The 20,394-nt window shown below is 37.5% G+C and overlaps 1 protein-coding gene and 1 non-coding gene across 3 annotated transcripts in view; both read left to right on the forward strand.

The window, feature by feature from the left end:
* LOC126412769 (nuclear transcription factor Y subunit alpha) overlaps nucleotides 1-19,747 on the forward strand; it is a 33,301-nt gene extending 13,554 nt beyond the window's left edge. For both annotated transcript variants that reach the window (XM_050082525.1, XM_050082524.1), the window contains exons 6-8: nucleotides 6,837-7,013; nucleotides 11,706-11,797; nucleotides 15,955-19,747. In XM_050082525.1, coding sequence (XP_049938482.1) covers nucleotides 6,837-7,013; nucleotides 11,706-11,797; nucleotides 15,955-16,135 — 450 coding nt within the window. In that variant the 3' untranslated portion in view covers nucleotides 16,136-19,747. The remainder of the gene's footprint in view (nucleotides 1-6,836; nucleotides 7,014-11,705; nucleotides 11,798-15,954) is intronic.
* Trnak-uuu (transfer RNA lysine (anticodon UUU)) lies at nucleotides 10,347-10,419 on the forward strand. The gene has a single exon. It is a non-coding gene; the product is annotated as a tRNA-Lys (tRNA).
* Nucleotides 19,748-20,394: the final 647 nt, after the last annotated feature.

The raw sequence follows: 20,394 nt of genomic DNA on the forward strand, positions 1-20,394 counted from the left end.
GGGGGCCTTGTTTCGACTCAGGTCTTTCAGTGTTCTGTCAAACTCTTCACACAGTATCATATCTCGCATTTCATCTTCATCTACATCCTCTTCCATTTCCATAATATTGTCTTCAAGTACATCGCCCTTGCATAGACCCTCTATATACTCCTTCCACCTTTCTGCTTTCCCTTCTTTGCTTAGAACTGGGTTTCCATCACTTTATATTCATGCAAGTGGTTCTCCTGTCTCCAAAGGTCTCTTTAATTTTCCTGTTGGCAGTATTGATCTTACCCCTAGTGAGATAAGCCTCTACATCCTTACATTTGTCCTCAAACCATGCCTGCTTAGCTATTTTGCACTTCCTGTCAATATCATTTTTGAGACGTTTGTATTCCTTTTTGCCTGCTTCACTTACTGCATTTTTATATTTTCTCCTTTCATCAATTAAATTCAATATTTCTTCTGTTACCCAAGGGTTTCTACTAGCCCTCGTCTTTTTACCTATTTGATCCTCTGCTGCCTTCACTATTTCATCCCTCAAAGCTACCCGTTCTTCTTCTACTGTATTTATTTCCCCCATTCCTGTCAATTGTTCCCTTATGTTCTCCCTGAAACTCTGTACAACCTCTGGTTCTTTCAGTTTATCCAGGTCCCATCTCCTTAAATTCCCACCTTTTTGCAGTTTCTTCAGTTTTAATTTACAGCTCATAACCAATAGATTGTGGTCAGAGACCACATCTACCCCTGGAAATGTCTTACAATTTAAAACCTGGTTCCTAAATCTGCCTTACCATTATATAATCTATCTGATACCTTTTAGTATCTCCAGGGTTCTTCCATGTATACAACCTTCTTTCATGATTCTTGAAGCAAGTGTTAGCTATGATTAAGTTATGCTCTGCGCAAAATTCTACCAGGCGGCTTCCTCTTTCATTTCCTAGCCCCAATCCATATTCACCTACTATGTTTCCTTCTCTCCCTTTTTGTACTCTCGAATTCGTCACCCTTGACTATTAAATTTCGTCTCCCTTCATTACCTGAATAATTTCTTTTATCTCATCATACATTTCAGCAATTTCTTCATCAGCTGCAGAGCTAGTTGGCATATAAACTTGTACTACTGTAGTAGTCGTGGGCTTCGTGTCTATCTTGGCCACAATAATGCGTTCACTGTACTGTTTGTAGTAGCTTACCTGTACTCCTATTTTTTTATTCATTATTAAACCTACCCCTGCATTACCTCTATTTGATTTTGTATTTATAACTCTGTACTCACGTGACCAAAAGTCTTGTTCCTCCTGCCACTGAACTTTGCTAATTCCCTCTATATCTCACATTAACCTATCCATTTCCCTTTTTAAATTTTCCAACCTACCTGTCCGATTAAGGGATCTGACATTCCACGCTCCGATTCATAGAATGCCAGTTTTCTTTCTCCTGATAACGACGTCCGCTTGAGTAGTCCCCGACCGGAGATCCGAATGGGGGACTATTTTACCTCCAGAAGATTTTACCCAAGAGGACGCCATCATCATTTAATCATACAGTAAAGCTGCATGCCCTCGGGAAAAATTACGGCTGTAGTTTCCCCTTGCTTTCTGTCGTTCGCAGTACCTGAACAGCAAGGCCATTTTGGTTAGTGTTAAAAGGCCCGATCAGTCAGTCATCCAGACTGTTGCGCCTGCAGCTGCTGAAAAGGCTGCTGCCCCTCTTCAGGAACCACACGTTATATGGTATATGTATGGTATTGTATATGGTCAAATTATATATTGCAAGTTTCCTGAGGTATCATATTTGGCTACGCATTCCATTAGAATGCAGATCAAAATATATAGCCACATCATTTGCTTTGTTGTGCTAGCAACTTCTTTGCAAATGTTTGTCATGATGTTACTTAAACAGCTTCTTGTTCTCAGTCAGCAAATTAAATGCCTTACATTTGCAACACAGATGTTTCTTTGGTCTCAAGAATACAAAATTGTGCTTTTGGAATATTTGACATTTTGGAAGAGAGACTGGCTTGCAATTATACTCTTCAAATTTGCTTTATGGTCTGTATATCTTCACATAATATTCTGTGCTGAATTCAGTGTATTTTCTTGAAGGCTTCCATTTACAGTAGTGCAGCAGTGGAAAAATACTCAAGATGTTTCACATTGGAGTAAATGACGAAATATGATTCTTTTGATGAATGTATTCATGTGCTTTGTAATTATCAGGGTTTCCTTATACCTATTGGGAGGTGAAAATGATTAAAACATTCCAGTCATTCCTTGTAATGATATTGCACCTTTTGTATTTGAGCTCCTACTTTGCAAAGTGTTAGAATCATTTTGTTTTCTTTATAGGCAATCCTGAGTATTCTTCTTTCAGTCATTTGCGATTTTCAAAGTAACTACTCATCAAGATGGCAGCAAATTATGTGCTGTCTTATTCCTGGCTGCATTGTCAAAATACATTTTTGTCCAGCAATAATGCTGCGTATAATGAACGGAGCTCTTAATTGTAATTTATGATAAAATATTTGACTAGAAGAAAATTAGTGAGGATACGTAATAAAATATGAGGGTTGGAACTTAAATAGTAGCAACTATTTATTCATAACTGATACAAAAGAGTTAAGTGTTTGCACCTGTTACTGTCCTTCAAAGTAGTTACCAGCATTGTGTTGAACCCATTACCAACTGTGTGGAAGGCATAGTATACCATTAGCAGAGCCTGTTCTGTTGATGGTGCGAATGGAGAGGTCTACTGCCTGTCGAATCTCTGGAACAGTTCTGAAGCGAAAGCCATGAAGTGGTTCCTTCATCTTTGGAATCAAATCAAAGTCACAAGGACTTCAGTCAGGGGAATATGGTGGATGGTACAGTACTTCGCAGTCCTGTCGACCGAACAGAGCAGCCACAGCTTGTATTGTAAGAGCCTGCACATTGTTGTGAAAAATGATGGGTGGATTGTGCAGAAAGTGTCGCTGCTTCTTTCACAAAGCCGGTCGCAGGTGATGCTCCAAAAACAAACAGTAATACTGTGCATTGATAGTCTGCCGTGGAGGAACGTAACGCATTAGGGTAACACCATCACAGTAGTACACAAGAATCACCATAACTTTAGACCACTCCATTCGCACCAAATTCATAGAGGGGCAATATAAAATACACTTAAGACAATGCCTTCACTACTCAGAGGGGAAAAAATACCTTGCCTAAGATTTCATTCTACAGGAAACAGTTAAATCTCAATAATGAACTGGTGTTGCTATCCTGGGGGTAGTCACTTCTAAAACTGAGACTTCTCAGAAACTCAAGTTTAACATCATTTGGGTGCAGGAATAGTCATCATTGAAAACACAGCATGGGTGTTTGAGAAGTTCAGATAACTGTAGATACTGTGTGACAGTACATCACTCTCCCCCATTCCTCCCCCCCCCTTCCCCCTACAAACACACACACACACACACACACACACACACACACACACACACACACACATTATCGTAACCCTTTGGTGGATGTGGGTGTGAGCAACTGTGTGGTGGTATTTACACCACAATTCAGTCTTCACATAATTATCATTTTTAGACAAGTGAGATGGTAAAAACTGAAACTAAACAGCTTGTCATTGTGTTAATTATTTATTTGAAATAAAAATAGTAAAAAAGTTAATTAAAATAATTTATGTAAATAACATCTTCAATCAGCGTCACAGGAGAAACACAATTCTGAAGAGTGTGTTTTTTGGCAGATGTTGTTTCCACATCTGTTGCACAATGTCTTTGTCCTGACATTTCTGAATTGTCTGCATATGTGACATGTTCCAGGTTTAGGTTCATCATAGACTAGCTCCCCTTTTCTGAACTTTTCTAGAAATATTTGTGTATCTTATGTAAGTTTCCGTAGTTTCAATATTTGTTCCAGATGAGCTACATAGGACTGCTCAGTAGCTTTTTGGAAACATCTGTCATCTATTTTTATTTGGATTTTTGTGGCTAAAGATGGTATTCAAACTGAGTCGTGTGATATCAGGAAGTTGATAGAATAATGTGAGTGGCACCTCTGATCCACAGTATCCATCTCTCCCTTGATTCTGTTATAGTCCAAAGTTACTACAAACTTCACATTTTCAATGTCATTCCACATTCTCCCCCCCAAAGTACTGATGGTTGTCAACTATTTCTCTGGTAGATTCTGATCTGATCTGATCTGATGGTGTAATAGTTGTCAGTCGTGATAATCCTATTTGTGCTCTCAATAGGATTTATGTCTTTTGATAACATCTTGAGGTTTATATGATTTTAGGTGTGTCCCAGCTAACTGCTTGCCACAATATACTTCAAAATTTAGGATGTAACATGTTTTTGCATTGCTAATGGTGTATATTTTAAGACCACACATCGCAAACTTATTTGGAATGTATTGTACAAACCCACAAAAGGCCAAAAAAGCATGCAGTATTTCATCAATCGCAACCAATTCGCTGTCATGATAGTGAGTAGTATGGTTCTATATTGTGAAATAAATGCTCTGAGAAGAAAATGCAAACGTTTGTAACTGAAAAGCGGTAGTAAGATAGTTGTACCAGTGCTGTTGGATGCCCGCAGTTCACTGCAGTGTGCATGATTTCCTTTTTTGTGCCAGTTAAAAACAATGCCCCAAATAGAGCATGAATTTCTTATGCTGTCGTATTTGTACATCATCAAGCTCGAAAATAGCTACTTTTTCAAATCCATCTGTTGGTATGAGCTACTATGTCTTCTATCATGTTTTCAGCGATAAACAGATAAAATGCATTTAATGTGCACGTGCATTCTTGGCAGTCCCGTTTGGCCTGATAAAGTTTGACACTTGTTTTCTGGTAGTTAGGAGTTGGCTAATTCAAATAGTTTCATTGTCTTTTCCAGTATAAAATGTTCAGGTACTTGCGGTGACATCTTGTACAGGAGTTTCCTGACCATCATCTCTCACTTGCAATTATTAATATTCACTTTCAATAATTTCCTCTTCTATATCAGAGTAGTCATTAGATTCCCACATCAACTCATTTTCCGAAATTGCTGGTAGTGTTTATAGGATTTCTTCAGGATCCCTTACAATATCACTCTCCCTGGAAATAAATCTATCCATAAAACAAAAATTTCAAACTGAAAATAAGAATAAATATTGAGAATATGTGTAAGAAATTATAAGCATATAAAATTGAACAAAACTTACATGCCTAGGTGCACGGTGGCACTCAAATTGCAGAGACTGAACTGAAGTTAACAAAACTGTTGCAAATAAACAGTTGCTAGGTCTGATTTCAAATGAAAGCACAAACACTCTATGATGGAGACTGAATCCTAAATTCCATGGAAACAGGCGACTAGCACCAGCCACTGGACACTCAGATAACTAAAATTTGCAGTTCATATGCTGCGGTACACCCACCACATGGTCAAGGACAAGGATTCCTTTTCAACACTCTTGTGTTAAAACGTTTTAGTTAGCACAGTAATTAACACTAAGATATCAGTGGATTGAACAGTTGGTTAATTGAACAGGAAACTGCCAGCAGTGATAATTGCTGGTATTTGTAGTGATAATGATGGTGAATGACATTCTTTTAAGAGGAATGGAACTGTACAAAAACTAGTAGTGTGACATTAACCTATGAAATGCAAATGAAAAAACAAGTAAGCCTTATCTTATATGGCAGTGACGAGAGGGACATGTAGTCTTTAGCTAAGTAGGAATTTAAATTATAATTTAGTAATATGTGATAATTAAATAATGTGAAAAAGTTGCAAATCTTGGTGCTAGTGGAGGGTCAGTTACAGATATTTTAGAAGTAAATATTTACATACATTAATTAACTGTTAAGAAGCATAGCCAAATTCCAGAATGAGATTTTCGCTCTGCAGCAGAGTGTGCGCTGATATGAAACTTCCTGGCAGATTAAAACTGTGTGCCGGACTGAGACTCAAACTCAGGACCTGCTAGGTTCGCAAGAGAGCTTCTGTAAAGTTTGGAAAGTAGGAGACGAGGTACTGGCAGAGGTAAAGCTGTGAGGACGAGGCGTGAGTCGTGCTTGGGTAGCTCAGTTGGTAGAGCACTTGCCCGTGCAAGGCAAAGATCCCGAGTTCGAGTCTCGGTCCAGCACAAAGTTTTAATCTGCCAGGAAGTTTCATAGCCAAATTGTTCATGCATTTGCAAATGACGTATGACAATTTCATTAAAATGATTTAAGAAAATGTAATACAGTAGTTAACTTATGAAACCAAGTGTGTTTAATGATACACAAAAACAAACTTTAATGTTAAAAGTAGTAGCAGTTCTGCAAAAATGCCTGAAAGTACAAGGGATAAGAACTCGGTATACAGAAGAAACATAGGTATGATAGGATTGTCAGCTGTTGTCCCACTGCACAGGCAGGCCATCAGCAAGCGTTAGTCATAGAACAGGAAATGTTACAGGCCGTTCATAAGTTTCCATTGTACTGGAAGCTACCAGCTCATGTTGATATCAGTTGGTTGTGTGCATGTCATAACTAGCAAGCATCTCATATAATAAGGAAGCAGGATTATGAGAAACTGGTCATCTGTCCAACTGAAATAAAACTGTACAATGTTTTGAATTTTGTGATTTATTTAGATATTGAAGTGAGTAATCTTCTCCAAAGATCAAAGCGACCGCATTTTATATCTATGGAGCCCTAGCTTTCTGTTTATTACCTGTGACCAACAATTTCTAAATTATGTTAAGGCAATATTTTTGAATTTTTAAAATGCAAATAAAACTGGGGATGCTATAGAAACAAATTAATTTGTGAATTTATAAATCATTAAATATTATTTTGGTTTCTGTTCTGTCTCCAAACAGATGGTGCCGGGTGCAAGTGGTGTGCACCAGTTTCAACGAGTACCCCTTCCAGGTGGTGCAGAATTTCTGGAAGAAGAACCTTTGTATGTAAACGCAAAGCAGTATAGACGTATACTGAAACGCCGTCAAGCCCGAGCAAAATTAGAAGCAGAAGGAAGAATACCAAAAGAGCGACCTGTAAGTAGAATTGATATTGGTTATTCTCATTGTTGTGCTGTTAATGTGTCGTGAGGGAACATAAAATGTAGCAGATATTTTTGGTAAAATGTGCATTTATTTGTGACAAATTTCTCATACATTTTGCAAAATTTTAAGGTGTTTTCTACTCATTCTTTATCTTTTCCCACTTTACTAAATCTGTAGTATATTAATTTCTACATTTCATGGGCATTCATAGCTGTGACAAGGTGATTAGTGTAGAATTAGAACCGAAAGTAATAAAATTCGAACGCTAGGGAAGACACATTTTGTTTTCCTATCACTATAACACAGAGTGCGGACACTACAGAGTTGCAGCTGGCCCCGAGTGTAGACAAACTAGAATTTTGACCACCTGAGGGGAGAGGAGTGGCGCAGGGAAACAAGCCCCGTCTCCTTCTCTTAGGGCAGAAACCTAAACCTATATTTTGTGAAAGTGTAACTGTCAGATTGTCACAGGGATTGCCAGTATCTTCTGGTGTTGTAAGGGTTGTAATAGAAACACTTAATGAACCAGGATTAATTGCTTCACTCATTTCAAATAAGATAAGAAAATGAGCAATGCACAAGGCATTTGGGAACGGCTAGTGCGCAATTGCTTGTTGAGGTTAGCAGCATATTGTTAACAAGATAGTTCAGGCCTGACCTCTAGCAGTATTAGACATAACTACCGTTCAGAACATCCACATTAAAAGTGTCCACATTATGCAACTTTCGAACTTCAGCTAACAAACAACAAATGCGTTTCTTTGTTATAAAATGCTATGTCCCAAGGCTGGGTACCACATTGCATTACTCAGTTTCTACCTTAAATAGACCACTCAACTGCCCACAACTGGCATGGCACCAGAGCATAGAATGCATTGGTACATCGTCGCGTTCATGTGCTTTTTATTTTGCACACAGGTTTGATGCACCTTATCTTTCCAAATTGACTTTGCCAGATGATGTACAATACTAGTAACTGAAAATGGGTTACGTTTTTTTATATTAATATGCCAGAAGCAAAACTGTTTCAAACTATTGCTGATAACGTATTTCCTCTGAACACAATTTGCTGTGAAATAGTGTCTGTTAGGTAATTTCATGGTTTTTTTTTAGGGAGAATTTGCATCCATTTCGCATTATCACAAAATGCGAATTTTTCTGTTCCCTAGTTATGACAATTACAATTATGGTCTGCTACAAACAGTAAAAGTGCTTTGCCTTCATTGTAGCTTCTGAGAAAAACTCTGAAAGACTAAAATTAATGCTCACATACTCACGGGCCTGTTAAATATCTAATTATTTTACGAATGGTTGGCTGTTATATAAGCTACATTTATTAAGTAAGAGTATATAATGTCCCCAAACTCTGATCGGTTAAATCACTTGATTGTATGATCACATACCTATGTATTTCGGAAGAAAGGCTATCAGCCTGTATACCAAATCAAAATGGGAACACATACAAATCATTGCCAGTCCAGTTATATAAACTTCACTGCAATATCAGTGGATTACAGGAGTGGCATACATAATTTAAAACTGCCTATACAACTTTATTATGTAATTGTGTATCATGCCTGCAGATGCAGACATTCCTTGCAATTACTGAAATTAGAATACTTGAATCATTTGCTCAATAATTTAGACAGAACATTCGTAATATGATGAAAAGTAGTTTTTCTGTGCCTTTGAAATGACGTAAGACATAGACACTGATGTTTATGTAGACAAATTTATTTTTTGATGAATTAATCAGAATAGAAAAATAAAACACTACTTATCAAAAAACAAAAATTGAAACATCACTGAAGTATAGCACACCAAATCAACAACACACAATAATATAAAGTATAAACAATTTTATTTCAACATGTTAGTACCAGCACTCAAATTAAATTAGTTCCTTTCAAATAAGAGAATTGTAGACTGAAGGCCCGTTACTCTGCAAACTCGTTGTTAGGTTAGATTGACTTATAAATATTTGAAAGAAACATCATTTCATGTAACTATACTAAATTCTGTTTCATATTTATGATACTTGGTCATGCCAATAAGAATCTATCCCACATAATGATGGCAGATCAATAATGTATTCTACTACACACAGTCTACACCGATGACAAACACTATATAGTATTACATGGAAATTAACTGTTTTCCAGGTGATTTGCAATTTAAATTACTTTTTCACTCTTAGCATCAGTATTACAGCCTTGTGATTCTGGAGGCATCAAACATTGTCATCTTATGGAGGGTTTGCTCAGCGACAGTAAAGTTACTTTTTATTTAAAAACTTACAAATATTCTACAACTTGAACTGCGTTTTTTGAGGCAACTCATTGATGCCCAAAGAATTTTTGACTAAATTGGTCTTAATTCAAAATGCACAGGAAGTCATAAGTAAGTGTTGTTGTAAAACTGTGTTGGAGTGTTAAAAGTATACATTTCAGTTCAAGTTGTAAAATATTTATAACTTTTTAAAGAAAAAGTAACTTCAATGACATCAAACAATGATTTGAGGGTGGGGGGGAGAGAATGGTGACCTACAGCAGGCTGTTTTCGTAAGTTAGAAATATGTTCTGAATTGTTGTTGTTCTGAACAATTATACAATTCAAATAGCATTTTTGGTCAATATTCTCACAAAGTATTTTCATGTAACTAAAGCTTAAAAATCATTAAAAGATTTGGGCATGTGGTCAGAAACACTGGCTGAAGCTCTTGTGACATCACTGGCTAGAAGTATGGTGAAGCTAACATGTGTTACAGGAATGTTAGCTTAAGTTACTGGTGTTTTTCCATAATTTTTCTGCAAACAGTTTAGTTATTTGGCAGTGGAAAATGCAGTTATCGATGGCAAATGCATTTATAGTCTCCTCATTTTCGGAAACGACCCAAATTTTTGTTCCAGTAATAAGAAACATGAAAACTGCATTGTAACTAAAATATAACGTACTTAAGTTTTAAAGCTAATTATTGCTAGAGATACTTTTTACACAATTTAAGATCAGTATTGCTACGTGGATTTAGTTGTCTTTTTCTACCAAGTATGTTCTTAGGGTGTCCAGTTAGTAGTGGTTACTGTACTGCAAACTACCTGCCACAACTTTTGCGCTAGTGTCTTATGTAAAATCATGAAAATGTTTGGCTGGCAGAGCATCATAAAGCATGGGACATGGGTCTGTTTTCAGCCATTTGCCACTTCCGCTATAAGTATAGATTAGTCAGTGGTGCGGGTCTCCCACATCATCCCCTACGCTCCTCAGAGTACGGGACCTCATCATCGTAGACTAGCTGTATGTACTCACAGTAATTGCTGTCGGTGTGCCTGGCTAGCTCAGTCGGTTGAGCATGAGACTTTTAATCTCAGGGTTGAAGGTTCGAGACCCTTGTTGGGTGGATTTTTATTTATTTGGGGTGACCTCAACATCAGTGCAAAATACACTGTTTTTTCATAGGTTAACCCTTTAACTGCTCTGGACGTGTAGACCAGGTAGAATGGCTGGTGGAGTGCGTAAACACGTTAAGAGCACACAGGGACAGGTACAAAGGCGCACTCGTAAGCACGTCCAGAGCAGTTAATGGGTTAAATGTGAAGAATGTGCATACATTTTTATTAGAAAATCAATGTCAAAACTAGTGATGGGAACAGTCAAATGAAAAGAATAGATTCAGTTGGTTGTTGGAAAACAATCGCCCGGCTGAAAACAGTTGATGCAGTCAGAGTATTTTGGTGCATCTTATGTCCATATATCATACATAAAGTACAAAAAATGTTTCACTTTCGAATGATAATTATGATGGTCATTGTCATCAGTGGTCTGGTCTAACACTTCAAATGATGTTAAATGTCAACGTATTTCTCTTTTTTCAGATGAGATTTTCTTGCTATTTCCAGTCTAAAATTTATATCTTTATCATGGACATAGGCATTCATTTTGTTTCTCAAATAGCAAAACTCATTGACTGCATTATCTCATTTCTTAATCTAAAGCCACAGTACCACCTGACTTACACTACTGTTCTTTATCATTGTGTGACTTTTATTCATGTTCATCTTATAACCAGTTTTCAAGAAGCTTTCAATTTCACTCAGCTTATTTAACATGTCCTTTAAAATTTGACAGAATTGCAAAGTCCTTGGTAAACCTAAAAGTTTTTGTTTTCTCCCTTAAAGTTTCCTTTCGTGCCTGCTCTGTACATATCTAACTACATGGAGGGTAGGACACCACCCTGTCTCACTCTGTTCTCAATTGCACTTCCTTCAGTGCACCAATAAATGTGAGTTCATATTTAAAATCTCATCAGCTTGTGATTGCAGGAGTGTACATTTGTGTGTGTAAGTGGGGGCCGAGGGGGGGGGGGGGACTTTTATTAGAAAAAGAGCAAGCGTTCAAAACTTGGAGCAAATTCCAGTTTTCTGTTAAAAATTATCTATGCTCCTCAGTATGCTGTAGGTGAATGGTAGCCTTTTCCTTATTTTACATATTATTCCACCCAGGAATTGCCATTCTGGTTGTAATGTTTACAATCTGATAGTTACCAACTTGCCTGCAAAATACTTCTGCTTATCTTCAAAAGTGTTGGGGTTGTTCTACTAACATTAACAATTCACTGCTGCCAAGAAACAATTTCTTTATGTGACAAAATAATCCTTACTAAAACTGTTGTAATTTCTCTTACAGAAATACCTACATGAGTCAAGGCATCGTCACGCAATGAACCGCATCAGAGGAGAAGGGGGCAGGTTTCATTCAGGCTCAGTGAAGAAGAAACTGTAAGTTGTGCATTCTTCTTCTTCTTCTACTTCTTCTACTACTTATTATTATTATTATTATTATTATTAGTAGGACACTTTTGTAGTCATCAAAAATAAGAAGCAGTGCTACATTAGTCTATATTTTATCCCTTTAATTTCTGTTCTAAATTGCTATCAGCAAAAAGCTTCTTATTTTTGTGTGTTATTGTTGCAGGGGATGGAAAGTTGTTGTCCCACCCCCCTCCCCCATTAAGGTTGTCACACGTATTATAATACATGGATGTAGTGTGTGTGTCTATTTGGATCCATTTTCACCAAATGCATTACCTACAGAGGATGTCGAGGTCATACATATTGCACATCAGTTTAAAAAATTTGGTATGAGAAAGTGACTTAACTGATAAATCATATTAACATTAATATCGGTTTCCACAGACTATTTTCTAAAGCCCGGTCCACACGCAACGATCTGTCTGCGCAGACATCGGCGCAGATGTCTGTACATGCAAAAGATCGCTGCAAATGTGGTGTGTTCACACGACACAAACCCCAATCTACTACTCGCCCGCCATCTGTCGGTGTAGAAAAGAAATATCAGTGGCAAGCGACTACGCTCCCCGAAAACGTCAAAATTTAATTCAGTTATTTTGAAAAATAGAAATGGAGGAAGTTGTGTTGTGGTCTGTGCTCGCAACTTGTGTTGCAAAAAACATTCAGACCAACCGCAGGAAACAGAGAAAGCGGTCAAAATGGTGCAGACAGTGGCTGCTAAAGCGAAAGCAGTTTTGTCACGTAAATTTACTGCGAGAGTTGCAGGGCGAACCTGTTTTGTTTTACATAACCTCGTGTTCCATTTCCTCGCACATTGGCACTCCAATTTCATCTTCAATTGTACTCCTGCTTGGTCTTGGCGTTTCTTGATCACTAAGAAAGCCAAGTAGATCAAAATACCATAACGTTGGCTGGTATACTTGATCTACTACTACACCAGATCTTCTAGATTTCTGAACTTTGGATAACTCTTTTCGGTAAACAGTTCGCTGACAGACTAATTTACTTGACTTGCCTTCATGAACTCATCTTTCAGGAAAGCGTAAATAGCTTCACATGTGTTGGGTATTATTTCACTCAATGCTTGTTTCGATATTGCAGATGAAAATTCCAAATCATTGTAGCTCCTTCCTGTTGCTAGGAATCTTAATGTTACTGCCAGGCGTTCATGAGGAGAAATTTCCCTTCTCATACAAGTATTTTTCTCATAATATGAGGGGTTACATGCTTTAAGAGATAATTATAAGTTTCGACATCCATCCGCAAATAATTTCGCCAGTTCGCAACGAAATTATTTTTTTATTACCGTTTCTCTGTTTGCCGAGGCGCCAACTGCCCACAATTTTTCAATTAGAGCATTGTATGCTGCTGTCTTTTTGTCTCGGTCACTATATTCTTTACTTTTAATCTTCCACAAACATGGGTGGTTTCTGTATATTTCAATGAATTCACTTACAAACTCTCGAGAACACTGACGAGTATCAGCCATTTTAATGTCCTGTGCACACAAATACAAACACTAGACTGAGCAAACAGCTGTTTCGCGCCAGATTTGCGACGATCTCCTGTCCACACGCTCCAACTTGTCTGCGCAGATGTGGTTTGAACCGACAGATTTGAGAGGTTTCGCTCAAACCTCCAACTCCAACTTCCAGGTTTGCACACACCTCAGGTTGGTGCAAATCTTCTGTTCACACGCAACGATCTGTCTGTGCAGATGTGATGTGCGCAGACATTTGCGCAGACAGATCGTTGCGTGTGGACGGGCCTTAAGTGTTTATCTAAACGTGTAATGTTCATTGGAGACTGGCAGTCATCATCTTCAGAGTTCCATACCAAAATTATGGACTCTGTACATTTTAGTTGTGTAAATGTTACCCTGTTAATACTGAGTCTTAATTAAAAAGGTTTCAAAAATTCAAACTTTGCTATTCGATGTGATGCTTACTAGGCATGATGTTGGAGGTGCCCTTGCCTTCTCCTGACATGTGAACTCCAACTAGTTATCAGGGTGTCAACAGATTTACATGCGATCTGAACTATGTTGCGCAGTGGCATGGGAATTGAGCCACAAATCTGTTCAGTTGTTTTTCTGATGCCCTCTCAGCTGCTGTGACTGAGTCTGATTTTGTAATTGTAATAAATTCCAGAAGGGAGGAAAAGTTCCAGCTATTCTAACAACAATCTTCTGCAGTTTGATCCCCCCCCCCCCTCTCTCTCTCTCTCTCTCTCTCTCTCACACACACACACACACACACACACACACACACACACACACACACACACACACACACAGAGAGAGAGAGAGAGAGAGAGAGAGAGAGAGAGAGAGAGAGAGAGACTAATGTCTGAAGTAGTACTGGAGGAAACTGACACCATTAATCTTACAAATCTGTCATAATTCCATAAGAGTACAAGGGGGTGGAGATCTCTTCTGAACAGGACGTTGCAACTCAGAAGAGTGTTCCCTGGAGTCACTCTGTTGTAATCCTGGACATGTGAGTGTCGAATTGTCCTGCTGGAATTGCCCAGGTCTGTCTGAATGCACAATGGACATGAATGGAAACAGGTGATGAGACAATATACTTACATATGTGTCGCCTGTCAGAATTGTATCTAGACGTATTGGGGGGTCCCATATCACCCCAACTGCGCACGCCCCACACCATTACAGAGCCTCCACCAGCTTGAACAGTCCCCTGCTGTCATGCAGGGTCCATGGATTCATGAGGTTGTCTCTGTACCTGTACACATCCATCCTCTTGATACAATCGTCCCACCAGGCAACGTGTTCCTATCATCGACAGTCCAATGTCAGTGTTGACGGGCCTAGGAGAGGCGTAAAGCTGTGTGTCGTGCAGTCATCGAGGGTATACGAGTGGGCCTTTGGCTCCGAAAGCCCATATCTATGATGAAGATTCGTTGAATGGTTCGCATGCTGACACTTGCCGATTGCCCAGCATTGAAATATGCAGCAGTTTGCGGAAGGGTTGCGTTTCTGTCACGTTGAAGAATTCCCTTCAGTCATCGTCGGTCCCGTTCTTGCAGGGTCTTTTTCCTGCCACAGCGATGTCGCTTCACTCCACCCTCCAATGAACTCTTATTTGATGCCACTGAAGACCCAAACGGTGGTTTAGCGTCAGAGGAATGTGTGCTACCGAGTCTCTGGCTCGGACTTGTCCTTGAATTAATTAATTTGTAACAGTTTTTGTGCTACTGTGATATCAACTGCCGCTCAAATTGTTGCTCCAAATGCAATTTGATTCACCACAGCCATTTGCCGCACGTGACGGTCTTCCCCCTCGTCACGTTGCCGTCCAGAGCCCAGTCTTATTGTGACCGTATCTTCCTATGACCAACACTGCCAGCAATCGTGTTCAGTGGCTACATTCCTGCCAAGTCTTTCTGCAATATTGTGGAAGGAACATCCAGCTTCTCGTAGCCCCATTATAATGCCTCGTTCAAACACAGTGAACTGTTGATTATGGCATCTTTGTCATATTGAAGTCATTCTTAACTAACATCGTCTCTATGTCCAATCGCAGGATTAACTAACGCTTATGACCATTACAGTATGTATTTAAAGCAGACCTGATTTGCATCTTCATAGTGGCACTGCAAGTGGTGCTAAATTTAAATACACGTCATCTTTAAGATTTAGGATCGCACCTACGTAGGATCGCACCTACTAACTTTTATCTATCTCGCACTACTCCTCCTTGGTGTAGGGATTTTTTTTTTTTTTTTCCACCAGTGTATTTATTTTGTGGTGCTGTCGAGGGCTTCATCCTACGTAAGAGGAAACATCTGTTTTCCCCGTATTTGACTTTGATTTTTCATTGTGTTTGGCAGTGAAATTATTTCATTTGTCATAAATTAATGGGTGTAGTCATCCCGAGAACAAATACTGAAAAATTAACTGTTTTGTTATGTTTGTAACCTAATGAAAGTTTATCTGGTGTCACATAATGGATCCATTGTTTTATTGTAACATTTCACGTGTGTTTGCTCACTTTTCCCAATGTTTTTAGCCTCTCCTCTGATAGTGCTTGTCATATGTTTTTACATAATCATCTCTGTAGATATACGTTTCAAGCTATTTAACAAACATTAATATTTTGTAGGGAACTTCAACAGAATAACAACCTGCAAGTGGAAGCAAGAACAAACATCAGCAGTGTTCCTGTAACATCAACTAGTTCACAAGTGGATGCAGATAACCTGGGATCAACACTTGTCATTGAGGTGAGGCCATCAGACTGTCAGAAGGCAGGTGGTGAATGGAATATGTTTGACTTGTCATAGGGCTACTAATGTTGCACAAGATGTGTGAAGGCGAATGCACTCATCGTAATGCGTGTCTTCGTGTGTGTGAAATTTTGTGCAACAATGAAATGAAGATTTGTGAAATTTTTGTTAGCTCAGTGATCACAACTGAGATGTAAAGGCAGTGGTATTCTTAAACAGTGTTTGAGTTGTGTGGTGTCTCACAGGTGAGACGCAGCTATTTATGACAGTCTGGTAAATTCAGTGACAACTTGTTTTTTTTTTTATAATATGATTGTTCAAGAGGGAGCAGTGAATACTGCAGCCTGTCTCCACGGAGAATGATTAATATTAATCATGTCTATCAAAGAAACCTCTTTGTAAATAATGGCAGTGGCTGGCTGGGTTTATTATGTCATCTTTACCTTCGCAGGACAGTTTTTAGACGCTCTTAGTCTTCCCTTTATTTGAGAAGACTACAAATGACAGTGACTCTCTCTGCTGCTTAGGCAGTTTAACAGTATTTATGCATATTTTGTGTAGTTTTTATTCTTGGTTTACAAGACTGTTAAAAATTTGTTATGTCATGTGTGTTAAATGAATCCTCCAAAATGTGTAGAACAATTTCAAGAGAGTGAATTGTATTCGCATAATTTTGGAGGAGTGGACTAAATGTTTAGCATTCAGCACTTCATTGCTGTATGCTAGAGTAAATGTAAATATTTGTACTTGTAACATGTGTAATTTAGCTTGTACAATCATTTTTATAGTATTTCATTGATTAATTTAAATATGTGTGATTGGGAAGTGTGCACATGGAGTCTCTGGAAATAGACCACATAAAAAAATTAAACTTTTTTGTTGTTGTAATTGGATAAGTCCTCACTGGGGGAAAACACACAATTATTGTCTAAAAGTGATGACAAGTGCTCATCATTGTATTTTTTCCATTTTATTATATTCTGGAATGTCTACTTCCAAGATAATTCTTGCCTTTTTATTTTGAAAATGTGAAATCAATGATGGGTTGTGTGTTACTGGTCAGGTAGCTTTTCTTTCATGAAACTAAAGACAATAAGTTAAAACAATGGCAGTCACATTGTGAAACACTCTTGCCATGCCAGCATTTCGTCACATGTTGTATCCCTGTGACTCAAAATTCAATATTAGCACACCCTTTCCACTGTCAGTTGTTGCTAAACACTGCAATAGAACCAATTATCTGTGAACCAACTGAGGATACTGTTTCAGGTTCTTTGTTTAAATGTACTCATGCATGCCCATTGTAATTAAAAGGTCTATGCAATTATTTGCACAAATAAAACTTGTAATTAATTAGCTGTCACTGTTGATCAAAAGTTATTGCTTCCAGCAGTTACATGGTCTGCTTAGCCAAACTAAAACTGTTTTAACTGATACATAATTGGGACAGATCTCTTGTCCATCTTATGTGCATTTCGTATATGGAATGAAAAGAAACACTGATTGGCCACATATAGAGTGAGGGCAGACATTCAAAACCAGAGTTCGAAGATTTGCTTTTTCTGATCACACGAATAATCGCCACCATTTAAATGACTGTTGTTAACTGCACATACCTGGAGAGATGTTCAACTTGGCAAGTACTTCAAATTTTCTGCTTATCAGTTATGTACTCCAGTTTCTGATACCCAGGGCTTATCAAAAGAGTGAAACTACTATAAATGAGAGAGATGACCAAGAATGTAATGAGTTACGGGATTGCACAGATTTGCAGAGACTGATAGGTGCCCTGCTTGTACTGCACTGTATTTGATGGGAAAAGTGATGGTATATTGTGATCACAGTATGAAAGCTGAGAAGCTCAATTTCTTTTTAAATGAGGAATTATTTTTAGGCAACAATCTGTTGTCTTTAATGTTCCAACCTGCCACATGTCAGCTGTGAATCATTGGCATTGCAATGAATTGACTAATTGTTTCCTTGTTGAAGGTTGGCAGTGGTGTCATTTGAGCTATCTGTGAAACTAATATTTAATCATGAATTTGCATTGTGAAATTATCTTCTATAAGAAGCTGTTAGACTTGTGACTATGTCCTTGTCATGTAGTAGCAGTTATTTGGAGTTTGAGAGTAAATAATGTATTAATTGTGGCACTATGGAACATTGTTGAGTAATGTAGAATGCCTATTTTTTCTCGTTGTACTTTTTGGTGTACATAAGGTTTTATGAAAAATATGTTTTGTAATGTGTATAAAATCTTTATTCCTGTAATTATAGTAAAAAGTTTTTTATAATTGCTGTTACAAGTAGTCTATGTTACTTTTGTTAAGATCAAAATGTTAAAGGAATAGTATGAAAACAGCATAGAAAGAAATTTCAAAAGCAGTGAACAAAATGAAAATGATTTTATCCAGTAATTTATGTGAACAATATTTAAATTTTAACTGTTTATTTTTCTACTATTTGCAACAGTGGAATCATATTTATAAATATCATTGTCTTGGGATTTCAGCTTTCACAAGTCAGTTGCTTATCTGTAAAGAAAAAAAAATTACATTGCAAATTGTTCTATGAAGTTGTTAGTGATTTAATTTCCAGTAGTTTATTTCAGCGATTTCATTTACTGAATAACCCATCTGTGCTGGTAATTGTTTTCCTCAAGATTAAAGTTTTATATATGTGGATAAAAGTATTTTCCAGATATTTCTTCCAAGAAGTTGCAATAAACATAAAAGTTGGTATCCGTATTGACCATTAAATGTAGAGTAGTTTTGAGAAGTGCTGCAAAAAGTGAGTGTTACAGAATGTTGAATCATCATTGCCCAGCCAAATTGCTGAAGTTGTTCACCACTCAAAAGAACTGTCTGTGAAACTAATAGCATCTCCAAAGGAGTGTCATTTGTCTCTGCCTGCTAAGTGTTGGACTTTCGTTTTTACCACTGCCTTCCAACAGAGATGTTTCAATTTTGAAAGTACAAATGTATATTTGTTACTTGATGTAATTAGCATATACCACAGTCTGTGACTGTGAGAAAAAAATGACAGTGTACTTAATAGTTTTATACATGAGTTTTTAAATGTACATATTTTAAATGTTCCTTTACATCAACTTTGAAGTGTCAGCAGTAATCAGTTGTAACAAAATTCATCCACAGAAAAATGATTTATTTATAATTTGTAAAAAAAAGAAAAAAAAGGTAAAATATTAAGACATTCTTCCTACTTCAGGAAGGCACGATAGCTTTGTGCCTTACAGAAGAGGTTGTAAATAATGATCAGTGCAGAAAGTTAAAAGCTTCCTTTTTAATTTAATTTATATAATGAGCATTTCTGGGACTGTGACCACACTAAACATTTTGTGTGTGGGTGGCAGTCATAGAGAGCAGTTGGGCTTGATCAAAGATAATGTAGCAGTGTGGCTAGAACATGAATTTCTGAGCTAGTAGTTGCCTATAGGCAGAATGGAGAGTGCAAGTGAGGGTCAGAAGCAAAGCCCATATCAACAATGGTTAATGAAATAAAATTGATGTAAGGCTGTGAAGATAGAAACCGAATTTAACTGAGAAGTAAATGATGTGACTGTAAGGACAGGTGAACACGAATAAAAATAAAATCAGGTGTAATAAGAGTATGACATTTTCTATGAATAAATTTTGTTTGAAAGCTTGAGATACATTGTTGGTCTTACATGTCTGTTTATCGATAGCGCTTTGTAACAATTTTCTTGGTCACTTTCTTTGATGGTAATGATTAAAACTCACACTACCTCTAGCTTTCTTCGCAATGTAGTAAATTGAAACACCTTATGGAAGGTAATAGGACACATGTGGAATGAATCGAAAACACAGAAGTTGTGTGGATTCCTTGGAATAATATGCAAGTTAAGGAAATTACTGAATACTGTTCCGAATCTGAGTGTTGAAATGTGGACACTAGTTTTTCATTCTTGATGAAGAGGAAATTAAATCTTTGAATAAGAAAGATGTTAGCATATCAGGCTGATTTGTTGAGAAGATAGTTGTATATTGTCTGAACGGAATACTTGGGAAATCAGTTACAATGTCCAGTCAATTATGTTTGGTGAGATGAAATTGCTAACAAGTTTTCAAGAAGCACAAGTTGATCATACTGCCACCCTGAAAAGAAAGCCACCCTTGTTGTCTCCTTTTGTATTTGTCTCCTGTGAGATTTTCTGTATTTGATTAGTGGAGTAATTACCTATGCTTTCCTCATTCTATAATCTTGCCCATTATGTACTAGGTGCACTTGAATTTTTACGTAAGTGACAACTGCTTATTCATTTTTGTAAAGTTTTC

The sequence above is a fragment of the Schistocerca serialis genome, chromosome 7, assembly GCF_023864345.2.
Source record: "Schistocerca serialis cubense isolate TAMUIC-IGC-003099 chromosome 7, iqSchSeri2.2, whole genome shotgun sequence".
In the NCBI taxonomy this organism is placed as follows: domain Eukaryota; kingdom Metazoa; phylum Arthropoda; class Insecta; order Orthoptera; family Acrididae; genus Schistocerca; species Schistocerca serialis.